The sequence below is a fragment of the Salvelinus sp. IW2-2015 genome, linkage group LG5 (assembly GCF_002910315.2).
Source record: "Salvelinus sp. IW2-2015 linkage group LG5, ASM291031v2, whole genome shotgun sequence".
In the NCBI taxonomy this organism is placed as follows: Eukaryota; Metazoa; Chordata; class Actinopteri; order Salmoniformes; family Salmonidae; genus Salvelinus; species Salvelinus sp. IW2-2015.
In genome coordinates, this window is record NC_036844.1 from 2171514 (window position 1) to 2198490 (window position 26977).

A 26977-nucleotide genomic window follows, 5' to 3' on the forward strand; every position below is an offset into this window, starting at 1 on the left:
TAGAATAACAATTTTCCACTGAAATGACATTGTTGGCAATAAATCAAATTCCTTTAAATGACTCCCATCTCAATGACATCGCCTCAAAACATCATGCCCCGAGGACTTGAGGAATGTGAACATTCCACTGGCAAACACACAGGGTGGGGGGGGAGGCAAGATATGTGTATCAGATAGAGGAGGGAGATGCTGTGATGTTGAAATGAAACTAGAAAAAATGTTGGATTTGATTTAAGGGGCAGAAGAGGGCAGAGGTCAGCAGGAAGGGAAAGAAAGGGGTAGAGCAGGAGGTGGTAGAAGAACGAGAGAGGACGAAGAGAAAGAAGAGTAGGACAGGAGGAGGAATCTGTTTTACATCAGGCCAGGTCCAAATGGCATGCATTCCTCTAGATTCCAGAGGAAGATACACACCACTTCTCTCTGAGAGGAGGGGGTCAAGCTCACCCCTCCCCGACCTCCTCAGTGTGCCCCTCACACCCAGGGGTCACACGGGGTCAGGCCACACCCTAAGACCAACATCATCCGCCTCCTATCGAATAGAGGTTTGAGGTTATGAGATGGAAAACAGTGTTAAGTGTTAACTCGGTCATGAGCTCAGCTACCCACCACAACCTCCTTCATCACCAGGTTTCTATCTGCTATAGAGGTCCCTGCTTTGTAAGATTGACATTTTGGGCCTCCTCTTTGACTCCACTTGTTCCACAGTACACATAACCAGTTCTGTGTCGGTTGTTTTCAGGAAAAATAAAAAATCCCATCAGAAATGCATTATTTTGCATCTTATGATACCAAACCTAAGTATTACAACACACGGCATTAAATGCACACGTAAGTGCACACACACACCATGTGTGTGACGATAGCACACCGCCATGGTCATCCATGTCGGAACCATGCCAGGGACAAACAACAACACACAGGGATCATGTGCCATTCAGTAGAATCACAACCACACCACGTGGATCCAGGGATATCATACAGGCAGTTCCACACAACACACAAGATCACAGCACCAAACGGAAACAGAACACACGGGAGGCCCAGCCTCTGGGCCACCGGGGMCAATCAGGTAGACTCACCATGGGCGTGGTCAGCGAGGAGTGTCCACTAAGGTAGGAGGAGCTAGAGAACGATAGGCCGAGCCCCAGGCCAGAGCCCACCTCCTCTGCTGCCGCCACCAACGAAGGCTGGAGGTGGCGCGGCAGAGAGGAGGATGAGGAAGAAGAGGGGGAGGAAGAGTGGGAGGCCTGAGGAAGAGAGAACGAATTAAAAAAAGGAGAGGGGATAGACAAATAAGAAGAGAGGGGCAGTGAGAATAGGAATTAAAGAGAAGATGAGAGAAAGGTAGAAGACACAGAAAAAATAAAGAAGACGGAACTTTATCACACTAAGAAGAGGAAGCAGAAGCAGTTTAAGATCAAATCCCGTTTCAGAATCAGAGCGATGAGAAAAAACAAGAAACCCCCACAGTGCTCTTGATAGTATCACCGCTCTTTAATAAGCTTTACGTATCGGCCTCACAGCCTTCATCAGAGCTATAAAAGACAGAGTTAAAGAGAGTTAAGTTGATAGCATTAGTACAAAATGAAGTATTGTGAATGTAGACATGCAGAAACTTCTACCACAGAAGAAGAAAAACACAGAAGACGCCTTGTTGCGGATACTGGACATGAAGCCAGCCACACGGTCAGAAAAGGTCATTGCTAAGTGTCATCTCTAAGGGTTAGAACACACAAAAGAGTCAAGACCTGTTTAGCCCATCGCTCAAACAGTGTTTGGATCTGACCATATTAAACCTAACGTCTTGCTCTCTGAACTGTTTTGCTTCAAAGAAACCAGGTCAAACTACACACCTCGAAACAGGAGAAATATGACTTTCGCTTTCTCTCTTTTTCTCTCGCCATCTTATTATCTGACTGGCAGACCATCTAAATTGCTTTTATTTTCTCAAAGCCGTGTAAAATCAGAGTTTTTAAAGCCTGTAACATGGTGGCTTACTGGAAGGCAGGACGAGGACTAGGAGATACAAACAGGCTTATCCAACCCAGGCCACAACCTCTTCAAGCCCCCTACACCACCAGCCAAGATTACCAGGAGAGACTGAGGAGGAGGAGCAAGGAGAGAAATACAGTTGGACTGTACAGTTGTGGCCAAAAGTCTTGAGAATGACACAAATATACATTTTCACAAAGTTTGCTGCTTCAGTGTCTTTAGATAATCTTGTCAGATGTTACTATGGAACACTGAAGTAAAATTACAAGCATTTCATAATTGTCAAAGGCTTTTATTGACAATTACATGACGTTGATGCAAAGAGTCAATATTTGCAGTGACCCTTCTTTTTCAAGACCTCTGCAATCCACCCTGGCATGCTGTCAATTAACTTCTGGGCCACATCCTGACTGATGGCAGCTCATTCTTGCATAAGCAATGCTTGGAGTTTGTGGGTTTTTGTTTGTCCACCCGCCTCTTGAGGATTGACCACAAGTTCTCAATGGGATTAAGGTCTGGAGGGTTTCCTGGCCATGGACCCAAAATATCGATGTTTTGTTCCCAGAGCCACTTAGTTATCACTTTTGCCTCATGGCAGGGTGTCATTCATGCTGGAAAAGGCATTGTTCATCACCAAACTGTTCCTGGATGGTTGGGAGAAGTTGCTCTCGGAGGATGTGTTGGTACCATTCGTTATTCATGGCTGTGTTCTTAGGCAAAATTGTCAGTGAGCCCACTCCCTTGGCTGAGAAGCAACCCCACACATGAATGGTCTCAGGATGCTTTACTGTTGGCATGACACAGGACTGATGGTAGCACTCACCTTGTCTTCTCAGTAAAGCTTTTTCCCGGATGCCCCAAACAATCGGAAAGGGGATTCATCAGAGAAAATGACTTTACCCCAGTCCTCAGTAGTCCAATCCCTGTACCTTTTGCAGAATAGCAGTCTGTCCCTGATGTTTTTCCTGGAGAGAAGTGGTTTCTTTGCTGCCCTTCTTGACACCAGGCTATCTTCCAAAATTCTTCGCCTCACTGTGCGTGCAGATGCACTCACACCTGCCTGCTGCCATTCCTGAGCAAGCTCTGTACTGGTGGTGCCCCGATCCCGCAGCTGAATCAACTTTAGGAGATGGTCCTGGCGCTTGCTGGACTTTCTTGGGCGCCCTGAAGCCTTCTTCACAACAATTGAACCGCTCTCCTTGAAGTTCTTGATGATCCGGTAAATGGTTGATTTAGGTGCAATCTTACTGGCAGCAGTATCCTTGCCTGTGAAGCCCTTTTTGTGCAACGCAATGATGACGGCACGTGTTTCCTTGCAGGTAACCATGGTGGAATGAGGAAGAACAATGATTCCAAGGACCACCCTCCTTTTGAAGCTTCCAGTCTGTTATTCAAACTCAATCAGCATGACAGTGATCTCCAGCCTTGTCAACACTCAAACCTGTGTTAACGAGAGAATCACTGACATGATGTCAGCTGGTCCTTTTGTGGCAGGGCTGAAATGTATATTTGTGTCATTCTCAAAACTTTTGGCCCTGACTGTACAGTATAGTAGAGTAAAGTGTACAACAGAAATCATCAAACTAAAAGGCTGTGAGTCTTAAAATGTGGTTGGCGGTTTGCAGAAGGAGAACAGCAGACCAGGCCACTAGAGGATTATGACCCCCTCCGTCTCTCAGTGGTAGGTTATGTATAGTATTGTACTGTAGTGAGTGAAATCCAGGCATGGAATTGGAATACATACACATATCTCCCACAGACATCCATGCATGATTTACATACGTCTAATCCAGCAGGGTAATTTCATTTTCTGGTTTTCTAGTTGTGGATAAATCAGGCACTAAGTGCAATATCCACTCAAGAGTGCACAATCCATTGCACCCCTACTGGCTCACAGTCAATAGCCCATGAGTCCATTGGGCAGTTCCAGTAGCCATCTAGTTTCTACCCATGTGTAGTCTTCAGCAAAATGGCTGACAAACCACATGACACCAGTGTGTAACTGGTTAAACAAAAAAAGTTCACCTCCACAGGTTAAAGCAGAATATAACCTCTTTTATACCTCAACCCTCAGCCAAGTTGAACCAATCCCCATTAACCTGAAGAAGTTTGGGCCAATCAAATCCATCTGACCTCCCCCTGACCTCATTAGCCCCTCCCCCTGGGTTCCCCCCTCCATTGACTGATTGACCGACCGGACTGTCAATTAGACAGACGTCTCAATTAACCTAGGGCAACCAGGATTAAGATAAGATGACTGGATTTAATAGAGAGAATGATATTGAGAAAGACAAGTCTCATCTTCTCTGGTAGGCGTTACCACTGACATACACCACTTAGAGCGAGAAAGAGAGAGACTAGGCAGACTGAAGAGGACTGGGGGTAGATGGAGAGATAGAAAGAGAAAAAAGAACGAACAAGAGACTTGTTAGACTGATCTGAACAGAAGAGGGGAGAGATAGAGAAAATTGATGAGGAATGGATTCCTGCAGGAAGGGAGCTCTGGAATTACTATCCTTCCCAGCCAACCCGCCTGCAACYACTACACTAGTGCAAGTTACCTCAGAGTTCTTATTCTGGCTCGTGTTCATCAGGCCTCAAACGGATTAAAAAGGACTATAACAGGATAGGGACTACCTAGAATTGTCCAATAAGAAATGCTCAATTTAATTGAACTGTTTTATGTTGCGTGCCCTCATGAACACAACCCTGCTTCACATTCACCTCCATAGGGGGTAGTTTTGTTTTATTAGTCGTACGGGATACACATGGCATATATCGTCCAACTAGAGGCTTACTTGCAGGTTCCTTCTCGGCGATGCAACAACAATAAGAAATAAAACATAAGAAAATGAACATAAAAGTAAATGACTCAGCAGAAAATAATAAATATTTTGGCTTAACTATAACACAGGAAGGCACAATTTGTAGTCCAACATTTACATGTTTTGGGGTAGGGGGATTTGGGGGCAAGTGTTTAAATAATTTATAGTTGACACATGTTCCACACCACTGGTTGCCAATGACCTATAGACAGGGGTCAACTGTCCTCTGGGGTGTCATCCAGCATATGACCACCGTGGGAATCGGACCTCTCACCTTTGACCTCCAGGAAATAACTACTGTTGTGATCTCCACAGCATGCAGCACCATGACCTCACTGTTTCACCACAGGGGGCTTAAACTGTCACCTTTAACATTTCCTCATTTAATTGTTGATTTAAAACTAAGTTAAAAGTGTTAAATCACCGACCTTAAACTCCTACAAGTAAAATATTTAATAATTCAGCACTCAGCCATGACTGCATGGATGTCCACCTGGAAAGGAGACCTTACACAAGAAACCTTTGGATCCAAATTCTCCATGCTTTCCCAGTGTGCACTTGCACGCTACACCATCATAACCAGTGCATCGATCTCTACGGAGGATTGCGAAATTCCACTGGTGAGGTCTGAGGCGGGGTGGTCAGTAAGGGTAAAATAATGTGTGATTGGGTGGTGAGGACTTGAGGAACACACACACACACACACACACACATAGACACTCACCAGCTGCCTCTGCTTGGGGGGCAGGGCGGGAGGTGGGAAGAGGGGTATGGGCAGGGGCTCGTGGACTGAGTCTGTGCTGCTGAAAGAGTCGTTGAAGCCGTAGACCTCCTGGAAGCGCTTGTTCCTCTGCTCGTAGATGCTCTCGCTCTGCGGCGTCTGGTAAAACACTGAGGGCTGGGGCTCCGAGTAGTCCTCCACAAACTGCATGTAAGCCAGGACTGGGGGGGCGGCGAGACATAAAAGTTATTTCAAGTGAAATGTTAATATGCACACTACCATGCATCAATCATATGTGATGCAGGGAATTATAACTGCAAGAATAAGCGTAATTATTGAAAAGATAACTCCCTTAAACACAATATTAGCTCTGCATGTTCCTAAGATAGGAGTGATGTAATGTTAAAAGGGGTCAGTTTGACAAGAAATGGCATAGCTTGACAGGAAGTGGCATCATAGTTCAACAGTCACGAGTGGATCAGTTGGTAGAGCATGTAGCTTGCAACGCCAGGCTTGTGGGCAATGTTCCCTCAAACATTTTTTGGCACTGAGCAAATTTTAGGTCTGCTGAGCGCAAAAATGATGTGCAACTTCCAGCGCACATTTACTGTGAACACTGAGGCTGTACCCGCTTTAAGTTACAGTTTTAACAGTGGCCAAGTAGGCTACTGTGGCTACTTGATCATAATGTAAGTCTACCAGAGTGGCCTACCATCAAAAACTATGGAGAAAATGCATCTCATAACATTTTAACATGGAAATAGCGGTTCTATAATTCAGCCTACGTGTGGTGTTCAATGTAGGCATGAGACTTTTGAAAAAAAATCATGCAGGGCTTGACATTAACCTGCTTATCCACTTGTCCTTCAGACAAGGAGGTGACTGAAAATGATATTGTGTTGTTTTGTTTGATGCAAGAAACCATTTTACAAAATAAAATGCATTATTATTCCCATACCATTATTAGAGAATCAGACAAATTATGCTACCCTATGCCTATTGGCAACTTAGCTTATGCAAGCCTGTCTCAGAATACAACACTGTCCCTTTTAAGACAAAAAATAAGCTCTTTACCTGATTCGCTTTTCAAAGATGTCAAGAAATGTATATGTTCTGTTCTCTTGTAGGAAGCAATCACTCCTCTATTACTGACTACAAATAATCTATAACTGGGCTAATAACTCACTAACTAGCAAAGGATATGAACAAAATATGCACACCTGGCTACATGCAGCTCTCGCTTTGACCTCAAAACAAGTGCATCTACCCACGACCGCTCATGCTGTTAACACAGTCCAGTTCAAAGTAAACGGCAGAGATCCATATATGTGTCACCGGTGTCACCGGCGCCGAAAAGAGATGGCCGCCTCGCTTCGCGTTCCTTGGAAAATATGCAGTATTTTGTTTTTTTATGTGTTATTTCTTACATCGGTACCCCAGGTAATCTTAGGTTTCATTACATACAGTCGGGAGGAACTACTGAATATACGATTAACGTCAACTCATCATCGTTCCTACCAGGAATATGACTTTCCCGAAACGGATCCAGTGTTTTGCCTCCACCCAATACAATGGATCTGATCCCAGCCGGCGACCCTGTGCGACGCCGAAAAAGGGGCAACGAGGCGGTCTCGTGGTCAGGCTTCGGAGACGGGCACATCGCGCTCCCACTCCCTAGCATACTACTCGCCAATGTCCAGTCTCTTGACAATAAGGTTGATGAAATCCGAGCACGGGTAGCATTCCAGAGAGACATCAGGGATTGCAACGTGCTCTGCTTCACGGAAACATGGCTAACTCAAGAGACGCTAACGGAGTCGGTGCAGCCAGCTGGTTTCTTCACGCATCGCGCCGACAGAAACAAACATCTTTCTGGTAAGAAGAGGGGCGGGGGTATGCCTTATGATAACGAGACGTGGTGTGATCATCATAACAACACACAGGAACTCAAGTCATTCTGTTCACCTGATCTAGAACTCCTCACAATCAAATGTCGACCGCATTATCTACCAAGGGAATTCTCTTCAATCATAATCACAGCCGTATATATTCCCCCAAGCAGACACATCGATGGCCCTGAACGAACTTTATCTGACTCTTTGTAAACTGGAAACCACACACCCTGAGGCTGCATTCATCGTAGCTGGGGATTTTAACAAGGCTAATCTAAAAACAAAACTCCCTAAATTCTATCAGCATATCGATTGTGCTACCAGGGCTGGGAAAACCCTAGATCATTGTTATACTAATTTCCGCGACGCATATAAGGCCTTCCCCCGCCCCCTTTCGGAAAAGCTGACCACGACTCCATTTTGTTGATTCCAGCCTACAAACAGAAACTCAAACAACAAGCTCCCGCGCTCAGGTCTGTTCAACGCTGGTCCGACCAATCTGAATCCACGCTTCAAGACTGCTTCGATCACGCGGATGGAATATGTTCCGCATCGCGTCCAACAACAATATTGACGAATATGCTGATTCGGTGAGCGAGTTCATTAGGAAGTGCATTGACGATGTCGTACCCACAGCAACGATTAAAACATTCCCAAACCAGAAACCGTGGATTGACGGCAGCATTCGCGTGAAACTGAAAGCGCGAACCACTGCTTTTAACCAGGGCAAGGTGACCGGAAGCATGACCGAATACAAACAGTGTAGCTATTCTCTCCGCAAGGCAATCAAACAGGCTAAGTCCCAGTACAGAGACAAAATCGAGTCGCAATTCAACAGCTCAGACACAAGAGGTATGTGCAGTCTACAGTCAATCACGGATTACAAAAAGAAAACCAGCCCCGTCGCGGACCAGGATGTCTTGCTCCCAGACAGGCTAAACAACTTTTTTGCCCGCTTTGAGGACAATACAGTGCCACTGACACGGCCCCCTACCAAAACCTGCGGGCTCTCCTTCACTGCAGCCGAGGTGAGTAAAACATTTAAACGTGTTAACCTTCGCAAGGCTGCAGGCCCAGACGGCACCCAGCCGCGTCCTCAGAGCATGCGCAGACCAGCTGGCTGGTGTGTTTACGGACATATTCAATCAATCCTTATCCCAGTCTGCTGTTCCCACATGCTTCAAGAGGGCCACCATTGTTCCTGTTCCCAAGAAAGCTAAGGTAACTAGCTAAACGACTACCGCCCCGTAGCACTCACTCCGTCATCATGAAGTGCTTTGAGAGACTAGTCAAGGACCATATCACCTCCACCCTACCGGACACCCTAGACCCACTCCAATTTGCTTACCGACCCAATAGGTCCACAGACGACGCAATCGCAACCACACTGCACACTGCCCTAACCCATCTGGACAAGAGGAATACCCATGTGAGAATGCTGTTCATCGATTACAGCTCAGCATTTAACACCATAGTACCCTCCAAACTCGTCATCAAGCTCGAGACCCTGGGTCTCGACCCCGCCTGTGCAACTGGGTCCTGGACTTCCTGACGGGCCGCCCCCAGGTGGTGAGGGTAGGTAACAACATCTCCACCCCGCTGATCCTCAACACTGGGGCCCCACAAGGGTGCGTTCTGAGCCCTCTCCTGTACTCCCTGTTCACCCACGACTGCGTGGCCATGCACGCCTCCAACTCAATCATCAAGTTTGCGGATGACACTACAGTGGTAGGCTTGATTACCAACAACGACAGAGGACGGCTCTACAGGGAGGAGGTGAGGCCCTCGGAGTGTGGTGTCAGGAAAATAACCTACACACTCAACGTCAACAAAAAAAGGAGAGATAATTGTGGGACTTCAGGAAACAACGCAGAAGGAGCAGGCCCCCCTATCCACATCGAGCGGAGAAGACAATGGAACAGCTTATCTTCCAGCTAAGAATGAAGGGTTAAGGAGGATAGGAAGTTTTTTAAGTTCCTCCTACTGGATGGACACATCACGAGACAGAACTGAATTGAGTCCAGCGCCCACAGACAGCGTTGTGAAGAAGGCGACAGCAGCCGGCCTGCTTCAACCTGCAGGAGGCTGACAGAAAGCGTGGCTTTAGTCATCATTAAAAGCACTCACTACCTAACTGTTTGTTACAGAATCTGCACCAATCGTAGAGCTATCCTGCGGTCGGGCTGTATCACGCCATGTCCGCATCCCGGAGCAAAGGCTGCCTACATAGCCCCACCAACCGTAAAGCTCTCCAGATGTGGTAGCTGAGTGAAGGTCATCAAACGCATCACCAGGAAGGCAAAACTAGCCGTGCCCTCCAGGGACACCTACACCACCCGATGTCACAGGAAGGCACTCAATAATAGAATTCACTCTGAAGGACAACCTGAACCACCCCAAACCCACTGCCTTGTTTCCATCCCACGCTATCCATCCCAGAAGGCGAGGAGCGCTCTCCTTGAGTGACAGGTGGTTGCATCAAAGCCTCCCCAGAGGACCGAGAGACTGAAAAAACAGCTTCTATCTCAAGGCCATCAGACTGTTAAACAGCCAACTAACATTTAGCGGCCGCTGCCAACTACTGACTCAACTCCAGCCACTTTAAAAATCGTGCAATCTGGGACAATAAACATTATCGTAATTGAGAGAATCTATAAAGAACAAAATAGTTACATTTTAGCCACTTTAACCCCAACAATGGATTGCCCATTCTTCTACCCACATTATGCCACTAATAAATGTTTACATACCCTACATTACCCATCTTCATATGTATATACTGTACTCTATATCATCTACTGCATCTTGCCATCTTTATGTAATACATGTACCACTAGCCACTTTAAACTATGCCACTTTATGTTTACATACCCTACAGTACTTCATCTCATCATATGTATTATGTACTCCTATACCATCTACTGCATCTGCCATGCCGTTCTGTACCACCACTCATTCATATATCTTTATGTACATATTCTTTATCCCTTTACACTTGTGTGTGATGTAAGGTAGGTAGTTGTGAGATATTGTTGTTTAGATTACTTGTTGGTTAGTGCCCCCATAAATGTCGGAACTAGAAGCACAAGCATTTCGCTACACTCGCATTAACATCTGCTAACCATGTGTATGTGACTAATAAAATTGGATTTGATTTGATTTGATATGGCAATGGTCTATTTGCATATAGGCTTACCGCAGCTCTGATTTTTTTTATACTTCACCGGTCTGTGTAGAGTATGGGCTGAGTAGAGCATGTCAATGCAATAGAAATCCTACTCCGATGCGTTTTGCCTGCGACAAAATCTCTTGCATAGTTTGTTTTGTTTCGGTATGTTGTATTGAAAGTGACTCATATTGCGTTGATTCGATCACTATTGCCACAGTAAAGGGAAACGTTGATAGTGTTAACAGGGAAAACTCAAGAACAGTGGTCACCAACCTTTGAGTCAAGATCACTTGGGAGTCAAAATGCAAACAGAGATCTACCACTCAGATTATTTTTTTTACATGACTTAAAAATGTAAACCTATGCAACATTAACCAATTAAAAACAGCAATGAGGTTTGTGCAGTGAGCTATAGGCCCAAAACATAATCACCGCACATTGGCTTTGCTTGAATAGCCCTGCCAATGCATTCTTGTTCGAGGACATTTTTTTTTATGATTTCAAAATTTGAGGTAGGCTATATGATCGCACTGGTAATTGATCTGTTGTATTACTTGTGAAGCACAGTGAGTGAGCATACATTTAAAGAATTGGCTTTTTATTTTATTGGGCTGATGGTGCCTGCATCGAAATGGTCAGTCTCAGAGGAGGGAGAGAGCAGCAGACCTCTCAACATCCCTCCGCTATACCTTACCAAAAAGGGACAGAGTCTACCAGATGATGGCAAAACTAGAGTCGCACGGCATTATTTCTGCCTCATGCACAAATTCATGTTGTTACTCCAATGAACTGAGAAAGGGAAATATTCCTCAATATTAAAAAAGACCCCGGCCGCTAATAATAACAACACAAGCCTATAGATACACTTTCCTACTCATTCATTATTGTTGTAGCGCTGAGTGAAAATAGGAAGAAAACGCATTTTATGGTTTAGAACTGTCAACACTTTTCTGAGTAACAACTTAAACATGAACTACCTCATAAAAACAGCATCTCTTTGCTGTATTCGTTGACAGTCTCTCCCCAGACATGGTTTTAAACGTTTTGAAATCTCACAGTATCAACTTTGCTGTAGCTTTCTTTTATGTCTGCTACATTACTGCAGACATGGTCATCTGAGCCATCTGATTGGCCAGCGGTAGGCCTATAGTGCACTTGATTTGCACTCTGGGCCCGCCGGGAAGGCAGAGTTAAAATGGGTCAAAATGGCAACAGTTCGCCTACCTGGCGTGCACGGCAGCTGAATCGGGTGCATCTACCGTTTTTTACAGAAATGTTTTGCGATCTACTAGGAATGCCTTGGAGATCGACCAGTCGACCGGTTGGTGACCACTGAACTTCACTCAACTTTCTGGAGCAATCTCGTGCTTCTCTCTGTGGGCTAATATTTCTGCGGGGCTACTGCGCCCACGCAGCTTATAGGGAACATTGGTTGTGGGTTCGATTTCCGCTCTGGAGCGTCCACTAAATGACAAAAATGTAAATATAAAAATATTCAACAGGAAATGACATCATAGCTTGGCAGGAAGTTACATAATTGCGACCTCTGTACCCAACTGCCAGTGGATCAGGAGTCCATTGTGCTTGTCCTGGAGTTAAACTTCCTCCCTCTATTCTCTGTGGCAGATTTCCTAAACATGAGTCATGCATGAATGACACTGCAGCTAAGTTAACACTCTAACCACCTCTCTCCCTCAGTCTTTATCCTTTCCTCCCTCAATCTTCCTCTTGTTTAATTTCTCTCTCTCACAGTGTTTTGCTCAATTATCTCCCTAAACCATCTCCTTCCCTTCCTCAATCATCCTCCTGCTCTTTTTCTTTCCTTCTCCATCTCAATTTTCCTGTAATTCTCTCTCTTCCACTCCTTCTATCCTTTTCTCCCCCACACCCCATTCTCCATCTCTCCATCACTCACCGTGCTTGTTCCTCTTCTCGGGCAGCGGCGGTGGACTAGAGGGAACGTCTGCGTTCTCGCTGGCCAGGTACTGGGCCACAAACACGCCCCCGTTGCTCTGGGGCATGGGTGAGATGGGCGTGAAGAGGGGGAAGGGGGGCGTGGGGTGCAGCAGCTCCTCTTCCGACAGGTTATCGTACTGCGAGGGGAACCTCTCGTACAGGGGCCCCCGCGAGGAACCACCCCAGCACCCGTCCGGATAGGGCGACACCTGAGCGCTGCGCCGCTTCTTCTGGGGTAACGCTGGAGGCGCGCTGAGGCGGCAAGGGTGCAAGGGGCTGATGTGAGAACCGGGCTGGGGGGTCCAGTATTCGGAGTGGGGAGCGGGTGGGGAGCTAAAGCGGGTGGGAGGAGGGACGGGGGAGGATGACTCGCTGTGGGACTCAGGGAGGGGCGACAGAGAGGTGACCCCTGAGGGGGCGAGGGGGTCCCCAGTGAAGACTGAGAGGTCCTGGTGGAGGAAGTCATAGTCCGGGTCGTAACTCTCAGTGTTGTCTGAAGAGAAACAGAGGAGAGATCGAGAGAAAGAGATAGAGGGAAACAGTCTTTGAAATGCAGTATTGGTGGTTACGGTTAAGCTGTTGACATTTGAAGTGAGTATTTGAAAAATAGAGTGCTCTCGTGTGTGAGAGAATATGCCTCTGGGTATGATAAGGGCACACGTTAAAAAAATGCCCCGCCCCCAGAATTTGGGGCAACCAAATCGCAGCGCTCCGTTAGATAGTAACTGTCTCTAACCAGGCTCGTGTCCGTCATCCTCGGACAAGCTCTCGTTTCAAATGCATGGAAGCCAAACAGCTGTTTGTGTGTGTGTGTATAACATATGCGTGTCCCTGACCAGTTAGTGTGTGTGTTTACATGGGTGTTTATATATATATTTATATATATATATCRGAAGTTTGCATACACCTTAGCCAAATACATTTAAACTCAGTTTTTCACAATTCCTGACATTTAATCCTAGTAAAAATTCCCCGTCTTAGATCAGTTAGGATCACCACTTTATTTTAAGAATATGAAATGAAAGAATAATAGTTGAGAGAATTATTTATTTCAGCTTTTATTTTTTTCATCACACTCCCAGTGGGTCAGAAGTTTACATACACTCAATTAGTATTTGGTAGCATTGCCGTTAAATTGTTTAACTTGGATCAAATGTTTTGGGTAGCCTTCCACAAGCTTCCCACAATAAGTTGGGTGAATTTTGGCGCAGGCCAGGGCTTTGTGATCTCATCTCTAGGAGGCAGAACGCGTCTCCTTCCTGAGCTGTATGACGGCTGCGTGTTCCCATGGTGTTTATACTTGCATACTATTGTTTGTACAGATGAATGTGGTACCTTCAGGCATTTGGAAATTGCTCCCAAGGATGAACCAGACTTGTGGAGGTCTACAATGTATTTTCTGAGGTCTTGGCTGATTTCTTTTGATTTTCCCATGATGTCAAGCAAAGAGGCACTGAGTTTGAAGGTAGGCCTTGAAATACATCCACAGGTACACCTCCAATTGATTCAAATGATGTCAATTACCTATCAGAAGCTTCTAAAGCCAAAACATTTTCTGGAATTTTCCAAGCTGTTTAAAGGCACAGTCAACATAGTGTATGTAACTTCTGACCCAATGGAATTGAGATACAGTGAATTATAAGTGAAATAATCTGTCTGTAAACAATTGTTGGAAAAATGACTTGTGTCCTGCACAAAGTAGATGTTCTAACCGACTTGCCAAAACTATAGTTTGTTAACAAGAAATTTGTGGAGTGGTTGAAAAACGAGTTTTAATGACTCCAACCTAAGTGTATGTAAACTTCTGACTTCAACTGTATGTATATATATATATATATAATATATATATTTATATATATATATATATATATATATATATATATATATATATATATATATATATATGCGTGTGTGCGTCCCTACCCAACGTCTCACAGCTAGTATTTTGGGAGCACTGTCCGCTGTCCTGTTCCATGGAGCAGAGATGCTCGTCAGACTTGCTGAGCTTTCCCATGCTGCTGCAGGGTGAGAGGCGCGGGGAGTTGCCCCTGTACGACTGGCTACCGCCTGAGAAACGCCTTTGGGGGAACTCCTGCTCATAGTCCTGCTGCTGCAAAGACACAGAGACGGAGACAGACATGCAGGTGGACAGACAAACACAATGAAAAACAGGCACAGATGTCAGCAACAGTTTCAGGAAATAATAGAGAACTTTGTGGAGCTAGAATCTGTTAATGGCTGGCCTAATCAAGTCTGATCACTAGTCTGTATCGGCCCATTATAGTCTGGTAATCCACCCTAATCAACAACATACTCTGACAGTTTCTCTAGACCACTGTACTACCATTACCATTGGACAAGTGGAATATGTGGGTGTTACTCAACAATAACCGTACAAAGTACTGGTATGTGTCTCTGGTGAGGTGTGTGTGTTGGTACCCGTCTATGGACGCTGCAGGGCAGGCTGGAGCCACGGCTCATGGGGGTCACTACTGCCACCCGGGTGGGCGACGGGGCCGACTGGCGCTTCTTTGGGGGCAGGGCCGGAGGAGGACTGGAGAGAGAGAAGTAGGATGTAGGACCATCAGTGAGAATGGAGCTTTTTCAGCAGGGTTGGGGTCAATTTGAATTTCAGTTACTTTATGAATTGACTGACTTCAATTCAAATTGACCACAACCCTGTTTTTCAGGCTTCTGATACACAACCAGCTCACAAATACAAGTAGGGGCATTGGTACACACACACAGTTTACTGCTCCTTGAGCTGGATGACAGTAGCTACATTTCCATCCAATTGGCGACAGATTTTCATGTGAATATACTACAATCCGCATAAAAACAATACGCTTCCATTAAAAACAATAAAAACAATACGTTTCCATTAAATTGACCTGTTGCGGATAAAATCCTCTGCGTAATTACCTAGTGCACATAAAAAGTTTAATGGGTTTCCATCGTATTTTCAACTCCACTGATGGTTTTGTCAAAAATAAATGTTGTGTATATGCCCACTCTGGTCTTGGCACGTGTGCTCTAGCCAACAGCTCACAGATACAGTGCGGGTGGGATAGCCTACACGATGAGATTATTATGGACAAAAGAGAGAGATAATTTTTATTTGTCAAAAGGCAGCCAAAGCATCGATCATCATGACACTAGAATAAGACCCTAGATATTTATTGGAAAGCAGCAATAATCACTGCATGCACTTTCACCACCTTGTGCAGTTCATAACTTATTGAATCTATAGCCTAATAAACTGCATTCTTTATCGAGTCGTAGTGGGAGCACCACACAACATATCATCGCGTGAATCCAATTTTACTTCGCTATGACGGTTATTATATCAATATTTGCACATAAAGGCATTTCCATCGCCATCTCTCGCGTAATACATTTTACAGACACAAAAGGATCCCACCTTGTCTAGCGTATTTTGTTTTGTCGACATATGGAAAGTTTACTAACAAATGTGCTGTTTCCAACATGTACTTTGCTCGCATATCGCATAAAAAGGTTGGATGGAAACCTAGTTACTGAGGGGTTATTATGGTAAAATCCAGAGGTGGGACCAATTCACTATTATTCGAGTCACAAGCAAGTCTCAAGGTCCAAGTCTCAAATCAAGTCCCAAGTAGAACCGGTCCAGTCTTGAGTAAAGTCCAAGTCGTGCATACTAAGAGCAAGTCAAGTCAAGTTTTTTCAAGTCAAGTAAAAAAATAAATAAAATCTATACAGACAATGACTTGTTCAACTACAAATCTTTGTCTATTTATTGAGGCTACCAAACAGCCCTTTCATTATTTTGTCTACAACACATTGATTATTAATTTAAACATATTCCAATTGCAAGCTTCATAAGTAAATTATACATTTCAAGCAATTTTGACATACCAAAAGACTAGTAAGCCTACGCTAGTAATTGTTGCTTGACGCCCCATTGCTGGTGAGCTTGCAAAGTAATGGGTTCATATTCTTGAGCACCTCATTTATTTGGAGCTGAATATTAATTTATGGCAAGTCTCTCTCCCTACAATTTTACGTTTGCGCCGTACCCGATCCTACAGATAGCTGTACAGCAAATCAGCAATCTGTTCGGTAGTTCAGTGGTTTTCAAACTTTTTGACCTGGGACCCCCAAAAAGCAGTGGTTCAAAGCTTGCGACACCCGCGCATGCACATGCATGCATGTGCACAATCACTGCCAAATGTAGCCTGTCATTTACAGCCATAAACGCAGATGCATTTTCAAAACGCAAGATACAGAAATAAACTGTGTTTTACACCTGCATTTTTTAGCTTAAAGTCATTCATGTTAGCAGTCAATATCAACTAGGGATATCCTGTCACATTGTCACTTCTCTGGAGTCCAGAGTAAAGCAGGATTATACGGCCTACCTGTAGACCTGCAACTCTTTGGTTCTAAAGCACAGATAAGATGTTTTTTTTAAATAAGAATTTGGTCCAATGCCGTAGGCCGATGTTAGTGACCAGATCGAATAAGCAAAGATATAAATATAAAATACAAATGGTAGTCTATATGTAGACGATTAAAATAACCTTCTCAATGCGCTAGCTTGTTGATGGACAATTTGCTGGTCAAATCAGAGAGCCGAGTATGCGTTTCACTAGCCAATACATTTTTCCCCCAAATGTGATACGGTCTCTGGCTGCGTGGAGAGTAATCCATGGAGACTCTGTGCCACAAAAAGAGTGACAAAACCTGGCCAGATCATTTAAAGCCATCAGTCTCAAGTCAAAGTCAAGTCCCGTGTCTTGACACTCCAAGTCAAGTCTCAAGTTAGTTTATTTTCTATCAGGTCAAGTCATCAAATGTAGCTCGAGTCAGACTTGAGTCCAAGTCATGTGACTCGAATCCACACCTCTGGTAAAAATCTGCATTACGTGCTTAATGCCTCGTTTTCAATGACATCTGGAATACCCCAACAGAAGTTGGTCCTTCCAAGTTATCACACTGCAATCACCACAAGTCAATGTCAGGTTAAAGGCACAGCATAAAATCAGCAAGCCATGGAGACATGGGGACCATGACAGGGAAAGTAACAGGGTTGGGGTCAGCTTCATTTAATTTCCAGTCAATTCAGGAAGTACACTGAAATTCCATTTGGTGTACCTTTTTAATGTTACACATAGGATTCGTTTGAAATTTTGTATTGTAATTTCAGAAAATGTCCATTATATATGTGGTGCTAATAGTGAAATGATAGTGTTTCACAGTATTATTTCCACACCAGTATTATGGGCATTCTCTGAAATGAAGAAAATCTTGTTTAACACCTTTAAATGGAATTGACCCCAACCCTGGAAATTGATGACGTGTACACACCATAGACATACATATATACAGTTGAAGTCGGAAGAACAACAGCAAATTACCTTGTGAAGATGCTGGAGGAAACGGGTACAAAAGTATCTATATCCACAGTAAAACGAGTCCTATATCAACATAACCTGAAAGGCCGCTCAGCAAGGAAGAAACGACTGCACCAAAACCGCAATAAAAAATCCGGACTACGGTTTGCAACTGCACATGTGGACAAAGATCGTACTTTTTGGAGAAATGTCCTCTGGTCTGATGAAACAAAAATAGGACTGTTTGGCCATAATGACCATCGTTATGTTTGGAGGAAAAAGGGCGGAGGGCTTGCGGCCGAAGGACACCATCCCAACCGTGAAGCACGGGGATGGCAGCATCATGTTGTGGGGATGCATTGCTGCAGGAGGAACTGGTGCACTTCACAAAATAGATGACATCATGAGGAAAATTATGTGGATATATTGAAGCAATATCTCAAGACATCAGTCAGGAAGTTACAGCTTGGTTGCAAATGGGTCTTCCAAAAAGGACAATGACCCCAAGCATACTTCCAAAGATGTGGGCAAAATGGCTTAAGGACAACAAAGTCAAGRTATTGGAGTGGCCATCACAAAGCTCTGACCTCAATCCTATAGAACATTTGTGGGCAGAACTGAAAACGCGTGTGCGAACAAGGAGGCCTACAAACCTGACTCAGTTACACCAGCTCTGTCAGGAGGAATGGGCCAAAATTCACCCAACTTATTGTGGGCAGCTTGTGGAAGGCTACCTGAAACGTTTGAACCAAAGTAAAAAAAAACTTAAGGCAATGCTACCAAATACTAAGTGTATGTAAACTTTTGATCCACTGGGAATGTGATGAAAGAAATAAAAGCTGAAATAAATCACTCTCTCTACTATTACTCTGACATTTCACATTCTTAAAATAAAGTGGTGATCTTAACTGACCTAAGACAGGGAATTTTTACTAGGATTAAATGTCAGGAACTGAGTTTAAACGTATTTGGCTAAGGTGTATGTAAACTTCCGACTTCAACTGTATGTATGATTACATGACATCATTGGTACACAATCATGCACCAAGCTTTCCCCTGATTGGACTTGGGCTTCATTGTATGCCATGAGGCAATTACGCATAATTAGGAACTCAAACGTGCAAGACACAGCACTCCACCAATCAGTTCCTCCAGCAATCAAGACACTTCCGGGATCCGGATTGGATAGTTATAAAGGGGGCGGGATTTCATGATGCAGGGGAATGACCCTATAGGCTAACATACGTGTTAGTCTTTGTGGATCTCCTTTGGGCTGCTACAAAGTGGTCAGTAGCCAAGTGTGCTCTGTTCCCCAACAGACATGGAGAGAGGGATGGAAAGCACAGATAGAAAAATATGAAGTGAGAGATAGGGAGGAAGAGGGAGAAAAAGAGAGACAGCAGTGCAATTCAAAATCATAGTTGTCATATTATCTGATCTTCTGGCTAAGCCCAATGTCTATGGATTTGTCAAAGCTCTGCTTCCTTACGCACACAGTGACTGAATAAGTGACTGCCTGCCTATAACCCTCAGTTTCCAACCTCTTATGACTATCCTTTTCAACTTGAGAGGAAGATCTTTTAAGCTTAAAAACTCTAGAGTATTAGAATTCCCCTTTGAGATAAAATGTTTTAAAAGTCTGAACATAGTCTGGTTTTTCCACTGACAGTGGATGTCCCAAATGGCACCCTAAATCCCTATGGGCACTGTTAAAAAATTGTGTACTACATAGTGAATACCCTATATAATGCTCTGATTTGAACTAGAACACTATGGGGCACTGGTCAAAAGTAGTACACTACATAGGGATTAGGGTGCTATTTGGAACACATCCTTAGCACTAGATGAGATACCATGAAAGTGAGTTTCACAGACTCAATTAGGCTTAGTTCATAAATAGACCCTCATGTCAATAAAAAATTATTCATGTTGACTTAGTCAACGTTTCAGTTGTATCTTCGCTTCACTTCCTCTTTGGTAGAATTCTATACTGAACAAAAATATAAACGCAAAATGAAACAATTTACTGAGTTACAGTTCATATAAGAAAATCAGTCAATTGAAATAAATTCGTTAGGCCCTAATCTATGGATTTCACATGACTGGGAATACAGATATGCATCTGTTGGTCAGATACCTTAAAAAAAAGTAGGGGTGTGGATCAGAAAACCAGTCAGTATCTGGTGTGACCACCATTTGCCTCGTGCAGCGTGACACATCTCCTTCGCATAGACTTGATCAGGCTGTCTGTGGCCTGTGGAATGTTGTCCCACTCTTCTTCAATGGCTGTGCGAAATTTCTGGATATTGGCATGAACTGGACCACGCTGTCGTACACGTCGATCCAGAGCATCCCAAACATGCTCAATGGGTGACATGTCTGGTGAGTATGCAGGCCATTGAAGGACTGGGACATTTTCAGCTTCCAGGAATTGTGTACAAATCCTTGCGACATGGGGCCATAATTATCATGCTGAAACATGAAGTGATGGCGGCGGATGAATGGCACGACAATGGGCCTCAGGATCTCGTCACAGTACCTCTGTGCATTCAAATTGCAAATCGAAAAAACGCAATAGTGTTCGTTGTCAGTAGCTTAGGCCTGTCTGCCACCATGGGACACTATGTTTACAATGTTGACATCAGCAAACCGCTCGCCCACACAACGCCATACACGCTGTCTGCCATCTGCCCGGTACAGTTGAAACCGGGATTCATCTGTGGAGAGCATACTTCTCCAGCGTGTCAGTGGCCATCGAAGGTGAGCATTTTCCCACTGAAGTCGGTTACGACGCCAAACCATAGTCAGGACGACGAGCACACAGATAAGCTTCCCTGAGACGGTTTCTGAGAGTTTATGCAGAAATTCTTTGGTTGTGCAAACCCACAGTTTCATCAGCTGACCAGCTGGCTTAAAACTTAAGACATCTGTGAAGTTGTGTGACAAAAACTGCACATTTTAAAGAGGAATTATATTGTCCCCAGCTCAAGGTGCACCTGTGTAATGATCATGCTATTTAATTAGCTTCTTGATATGCCCCACCTGTCAGGTGGATGGATTATCTTGGCAAAGGAGAAATGCTCACTAACAGGGATGTAAACACATTTGTACAGAAAATTTGAGAAATACACACTTTTTGTGGGTATGGAAATTTTATGGGATCTTTTGTTTAAGTTCATGAAACATGGGACTAACACTTTACATGTTGCCTTTATATTTTTGTTCAGTTTAAAAACATATTTGCCTACACTGAAGAACAAGTTCAGAAGTTCTAATGCTACAGGACCACAGAAGCAGTCGCTGACACAATGTGGTCTGCAGAACCGCTTCTGCTTTTTCTGACCGCAGACAGTCGAGAATGCAGAACCATGTCCGGTTCCTTCTTATAGACTGTGGGAAGGGGGGGGGGGAACTTCTCTTTCGACATAAGACCGTGACGGGGGAGGTTGCATGGGTCTACCGTACGCCGATAGATGGCAATATCCATCCGGACGTTCGACGGGGGGTGGAATGTTCCATAATGATGAAAAGTTTTTCATGAGTGAAAAAGTTGATCTACATGACCGCTTAAAGACCAACAGACCACTCTCACATGGGTGCATCACAATAGTCTAAAGTAGCTTCCTCGCCTTGTCTCCAGTGTTTTTTTGTTTTTTAAATATCTCAAAGCAAATTCAAATCATTGCAGATGAAGACAGGGGGATGAGAAGATGAAGCCCTATAAGATTATTTGAACATTTTGAATACACCATAAATAAAACCCTGAGTTTCTTCTTACCACCTGACTTGACCAGGAAAACTGTGGGCCCTAGTGTTAAAACTTTAGGCCCTAAAAGCAAAAGGCCCAAAGATTCGGTCTGGTGGGACCTGCTGCATACTATTGATAAGACTCTGTCGATTATATCTAAAGATGGCCTCCCAGTGTTCCTAACCTGAGCGCATCCATCTTCAGGCCAGGGAGGGGGGGTTTGGGCGGGGCTATATCCTCCTCTGCCATGTCCGTCATAGCCTCGGTGGGCGGGACAGTGGGCGTGGTCTTACTCAGGATTTCCCGCTCCCGTTCCGTCAGGGGCAACTCGGATGTGCTGGAGACATAACAGGAGAATGTGTCAGTGTGTGTGTGTGTGTGTGTGTGTGAGAGAGTGAGAGAAATGGTCAAGTCTGGTGTGTGTTGGGGTGTTTGTGTACACGCATGTCCACTTACCTCTCCGGTGTGGCAATAGGTGGTGGTGGTTTGTTGAGAGTGGTGGGCGAGGGTTGCTCCTGTTTCTCTATGGTGAGTTTGACCAGTTCCTTTAAGAAAAGCACACAACTCCAGTCAACAACTATTGATATTTATTTAAATGTACATTACACACTACAACTACTGTTATAAGTGGTGTCAATTTATTGTAAAGGACAGAGGTTAAAATAGTGTCCAATACACTATCATATTGAATGACTTGTTAAAGAATTTGACCAGGTTTCACTTGGGAAAGAGGTCTTCTGACCTCAATGGGACTACCTGGTTAAACAAAAATACATTTGAGATGCACTTGATTCAGCTTGGCATTTGTACTTTTTGGGACTTAAACAATGGTTCCATTGTACCAAGCAAACTAAATCAACTACAGCTTAAGTATTTGAAAGTAGGCATATTTGACAAATGTATTCAACCCAGGTCTGCAAGGGAGAAACAGGGAACATGACCCTCTGTGATCCCCGGAGAGCTGAAAACTATCGTTTCACATTCCCACGACCGTCTCTTCTCACCTTGACCCCGTCTAGCACAGCCTTGATAACGGTGGTGACCGCGACCACGTTGTCCTTGTCGTCCAGGTCGATGTCATCCAGCATGACCTGGTCGGACCAGCGGATCAGGTTGGCCAGGCTCTGGTACACACGGTTGTGACACGACGACACCGCCGAACTAAGGAGAGGGAAGGGGGAGGTCACGAGTGATAGGTGGGATTGCCATAGATTGAGAACACAGACAACTAGACTAAAGGACTACTAGGGTATCTTTTCACCAGCTCTGAGGCAGCCATATGTATCCACACATGGGGTTAACTCAATATTTCCCCTGTGGTGGTATTACATGCAGAATGTGTTTGTGTGCTGGAGGGATTTGTCTGGTTGGTAACTACAGTATAGTGCCTGTGCTGAATTGAGCATTGAGAAACAGTAGGGTGTGGTGAAGGTTCAGACAAGTCCCAACACSCTGCAGCTGATTCACAACTCTGGAATATCCCTCCATTGCCTCTACAGGAATCAGCTCATAGAAATATTATCTATAGAACGAGCCTCCCCATGAGTTTACTAGTCAAATTGTCAGGGTTAGAGGTTCCAAGCCCCGTCTATAGATTATATTTCTATGACACAGCTACATTTGGGCTGGGGGCTGTATGGGCAAAGTGGAGCCAAAGACTAGGGCTAAGGCTAGTAGCCAGGATGAACTAACTATACAGGCAAGAGGAGAGTCAAGCAAATGACTCAGCAATAACAACTGGCGCTGTATTCATAAGCATCTCAATCAGTTTTTCGCTTTTAAATCACAATAATAAAGATTACATGGACAGTGGGAACTTGATCCCAGATATGACTCTTTATGAAAATGGGCACTGGACCCAGGTTCTTCCAGAAGCAGAGGCGTAGGACTCGAGTCCCCGAGGCTGGGGTGTGATCGGTGATCTAGATCTGTATGGTTATTACGATAGGCCTGTTAACCTGGGGATTGTGAGTTTGACCTCTAGGGGCCTGAGAAGTAATATCAGGTTTGGGGTCTGCGGCTGGAATGGCACAAGGAGGCTGATGTGTGCGTATGTGTGTGTGAGTTGAGGAGGTCAGACCCCCAGAGACCCATTCCTCAACCACTGTAAGCACTTTGTCACTCAGCACTAAAAACAGGGTCCGGATACAAAACCTGTCACATCTGACCCCCTTCAACAATGACTGATGGTGCCGTGCTAGCAGTACGCAAGTTCTGGCAAGCACAGCCATTCCAGAGGAGAGAACTCCAAGTCTCTCTTTCAGGACTCTACAAAGACAGACTGTTCTATAAAATATACTGTTAAGTGAAGGATTTGTTGTGGACTGTATTCATTTGGCACCAAACAGAAGAAAATGGACTGAAACAGGCGGAGGGACTACCTGAACTTTATTTTCTGTTACAAAACATTTTGTTACGGTGTGCACTAATGCACCCAGTTCTCTTTCTAACCAGCTGTAGGTGTTCTAAACAGCTACGGTCGATTACATTTTCCCCCATTCTTTTCCACCACAGGGAGTCACATTCCAGATGAGGAGATTAGGGACAACATGAACATGATGGTATGAAATACCTGACCGCTCAAGATGTACACTGAATAGTCCAGGAAGGTTATTATGCCTCACTATTAGGCTTGGGCAATATACCATACACCACGGTATCTATACATACCTTTGGTATGATTTTCAATACTGGGGTGCATACTATGCCACTGTTTAACTATAAGTTAACTATCTAAGATGTGCCAAATAAATTATATCCAGCTCAGGGCTCCAGCTATGTATTTGGTTTGCTAACTTGCTAGATGGCAAGATCAAGCTTCTTGCCTACAGCAGAGACAACCAATCCCCTCCTGGAATCAAGACCCAAAATTGTTTTGTGTGCCCAAATGCATTTTTATTTTTTTTAAGAAATAGCGCCACTTGTATGCACTTCCTGAAATACCATATGCCCCGGTATGGTACACATATATGTCAAGTGTAGATCCTGATCATTTTGCAACATCCGTACCTTTTTTTTTAAATAGAGAAATGTTTACAACAGGACACGACACATTACTTCTAGCAGCCACAAGCAGCTAGCTAGCAGTTAGCGATCACACCATTGGATTTGTGCCACAAATGCTAAACATGTTGCATTTCAAACAGTGGCCAGGTAAACAAAACCAAAGCATGGATCGCTGTCATACCTTGTCCATAGACTGCTTACAGGGTAAGGAAACCAATAGATAAAGTGATATCTCACCCAAATCACAAAATTAAGTTACATCTTGGGGCCACCATTTGTTTATGTTATTTTGTGGCAAATCTGCAAGAATGCTTTGTGATGTAGCAAATCCCATATCCCTAAATTGCAACATGCCTAGGCTATAATATGAGAAATGACAGACTAAGATGCCACTAACCTATGCTAAATACTCACCTAAGCCCATATACTTTTACCTGCAAACTATTTTACATGCTAGCCCCCTATGATGTTGAAAATGCATATTTTTGAGTGAAAAGACATTTTAAACATCTTGTGCTCACTATAAGCCCTTCTAAATTCTCAGCCCACATACCTGTGTGTTATGCGGGCCTCCACCTGCACCAGGGGTAGAATGGCCTCCAGGACCTTGCTGGCCGAGCCAGGCAACATCTCCAGCACCTTCTTCTCCACCATAATCTTGTCAACTATGGTCTTGAAGTAGCGCAGAGCGCTCACCACCTCTTTCTCCTGCTCCTCCAGCCGACTCACCTTCTACAGAACAGAATTAATGAAAATCATGGTCAGCTTAGAGGAAATCTGAGTCGTTTTCAGTAGGCAACAAAAGGATGGAAACAGTGAATCGGGGAGGTACTATTTGAACCTGTTGTCATTTTCTATCGCAATAATCTATCGCCATTGGCGTCGACTAATAGGGATCCTAATAAATCTAATCAAATAATGGCCCCAATGAACACAATGAAACATGGTAACTTGGAGGAAACCATCTTCCTATGATATAATAATTGATAGATGGAAAAAATTAGCATTTTCAAAGGAAGCTTAATCCAGCCCTTAAAGCAGGGTTGTCGAAACTAATTTTGCCCATTGCTTGTGGAATGTAATGCTCCCTGACTGTCTAGTGATTATTAGCGAGCTGCACAGCCATTAAACTATATGAATACAGGTCCATTATAATTTCTACACAGTTTTGATTTGGTTTTACTCAAACCACCCGCGGGCCGGATTGGGCAGTAAGTCTGTCACTCCAGCCTTAAAGGGATGGTTTGGGATTTTGGCAATAACGCCCTTTCTCTACTTCCCTGGAGTCGGATGAACTCATGGATACCATTTTTATGTACCTGTGTCCAGTATGAAGGAAATTTTAGGTAGTTTCGCAAGCCCCTGCTAACTAGCATTAGCGCAATGACTGGAATTCTACAGGCACGGCTAGCATGCTAGGTCATTGCGTTAACGCTGTTATCAATTGCGCTAACGCAAGTTAGCAAATTTCTTCAAACTGAACACAGACATAAAAATGCTATCCATGAGTTCATCTGACTCTTGGGAAGTAGAGAAAATCCCAATTGCCAAAATCCCAATCTCTCTCTTTAAAATGACAGCACACATTTTGACAAAAACAATGCGAAATGTAGCATTGTCCAAAGAGACAGATTCCACATACAGTGGTTCCTCCTTTAAAAGTTGTGTCATACTGCGGACACTGCGTGCTGCTGCAGCATTCTGTGGCACGTCATTTAATTCTCAGCCATTTCTTATGTTACTGCAAGTTATTTCTAGTTTGACCACCAGAGGGCATCTTTGAGAAGCATTTGATGGCATTACCAGAGAATTTAAAACCTTTTTTGTAATAACATAGTATATGGGATTGATTTGAAGAAATTTGGCTTAATTAATTTGATTAATATTATGGTGTTTCCATTCAGAGAAAAACGAAACCCTAAGGGTTTCCGTTAGGATGGAGTGGAAAATATGGCGCTGTACAACGTGATGATTGGGAGTAGGCTACAGGATTGGAGATTCTAAATTGTTTGCCTTCATTAGACAACTTTGTTCCAATATTTCTGTTAATCAGTGATATTTATTCCCATACATTCATTATGGATCAATAACTAAATCAACATCTGCATTTTTCACCCTGCCAGCTCCTATTAGTTCTATTGAGCACCGTGGCACCAACTCGCCTTCCGAACGTTCTATTCCCAGCTTATCGTTCAACGTCACAACGCCTGCTTCGCTATTGTTGGCAATGAGACCTGCTCACGTTGTTTTATAGTTAAAATGTAAACAAAAATAAATATTGGAACTCTGTGGTGTT

At 44.1% G+C, this 26977-nt stretch overlaps 1 protein-coding gene across 5 annotated transcripts in view; it reads right to left on the reverse strand.

Annotated features, from left to right (window-relative positions):
• Positions 1–26977, reverse strand: part of LOC111964466 (rap guanine nucleotide exchange factor 1) — a 109820-nt gene that overhangs the window by 17427 nt on the left and 65416 nt on the right. For 2 of the 5 annotated variants that reach the window (XM_070443518.1, XM_070443517.1), the window contains exons 3-12: positions 25235–25413; positions 22680–22836; positions 22132–22220; positions 21860–22012; positions 19173–19232; positions 14995–15109; positions 14479–14665; positions 12515–13048; positions 5542–5759; positions 1080–1247 (exon numbers count right to left, since the gene is read on the reverse strand). In XM_070443518.1, the coding sequence (XP_070299619.1) occupies positions 1080–1247; positions 5542–5759; positions 12515–13048; positions 14479–14665; positions 14995–15109; positions 19173–19232; positions 21860–22012; positions 22132–22220; positions 22680–22836; positions 25235–25413 (1860 nt within the window). The remainder of the gene's footprint in view (positions 1–1079; positions 1248–5541; positions 5760–12514; positions 13049–14478; positions 14666–14994; positions 15110–19172; positions 19233–21859; positions 22013–22131; positions 22221–22679; positions 22837–25234; positions 25414–26977) is intronic. The other 3 variants (XM_070443521.1, XM_070443520.1, XM_070443519.1) reach the window with 2 other exon arrangements.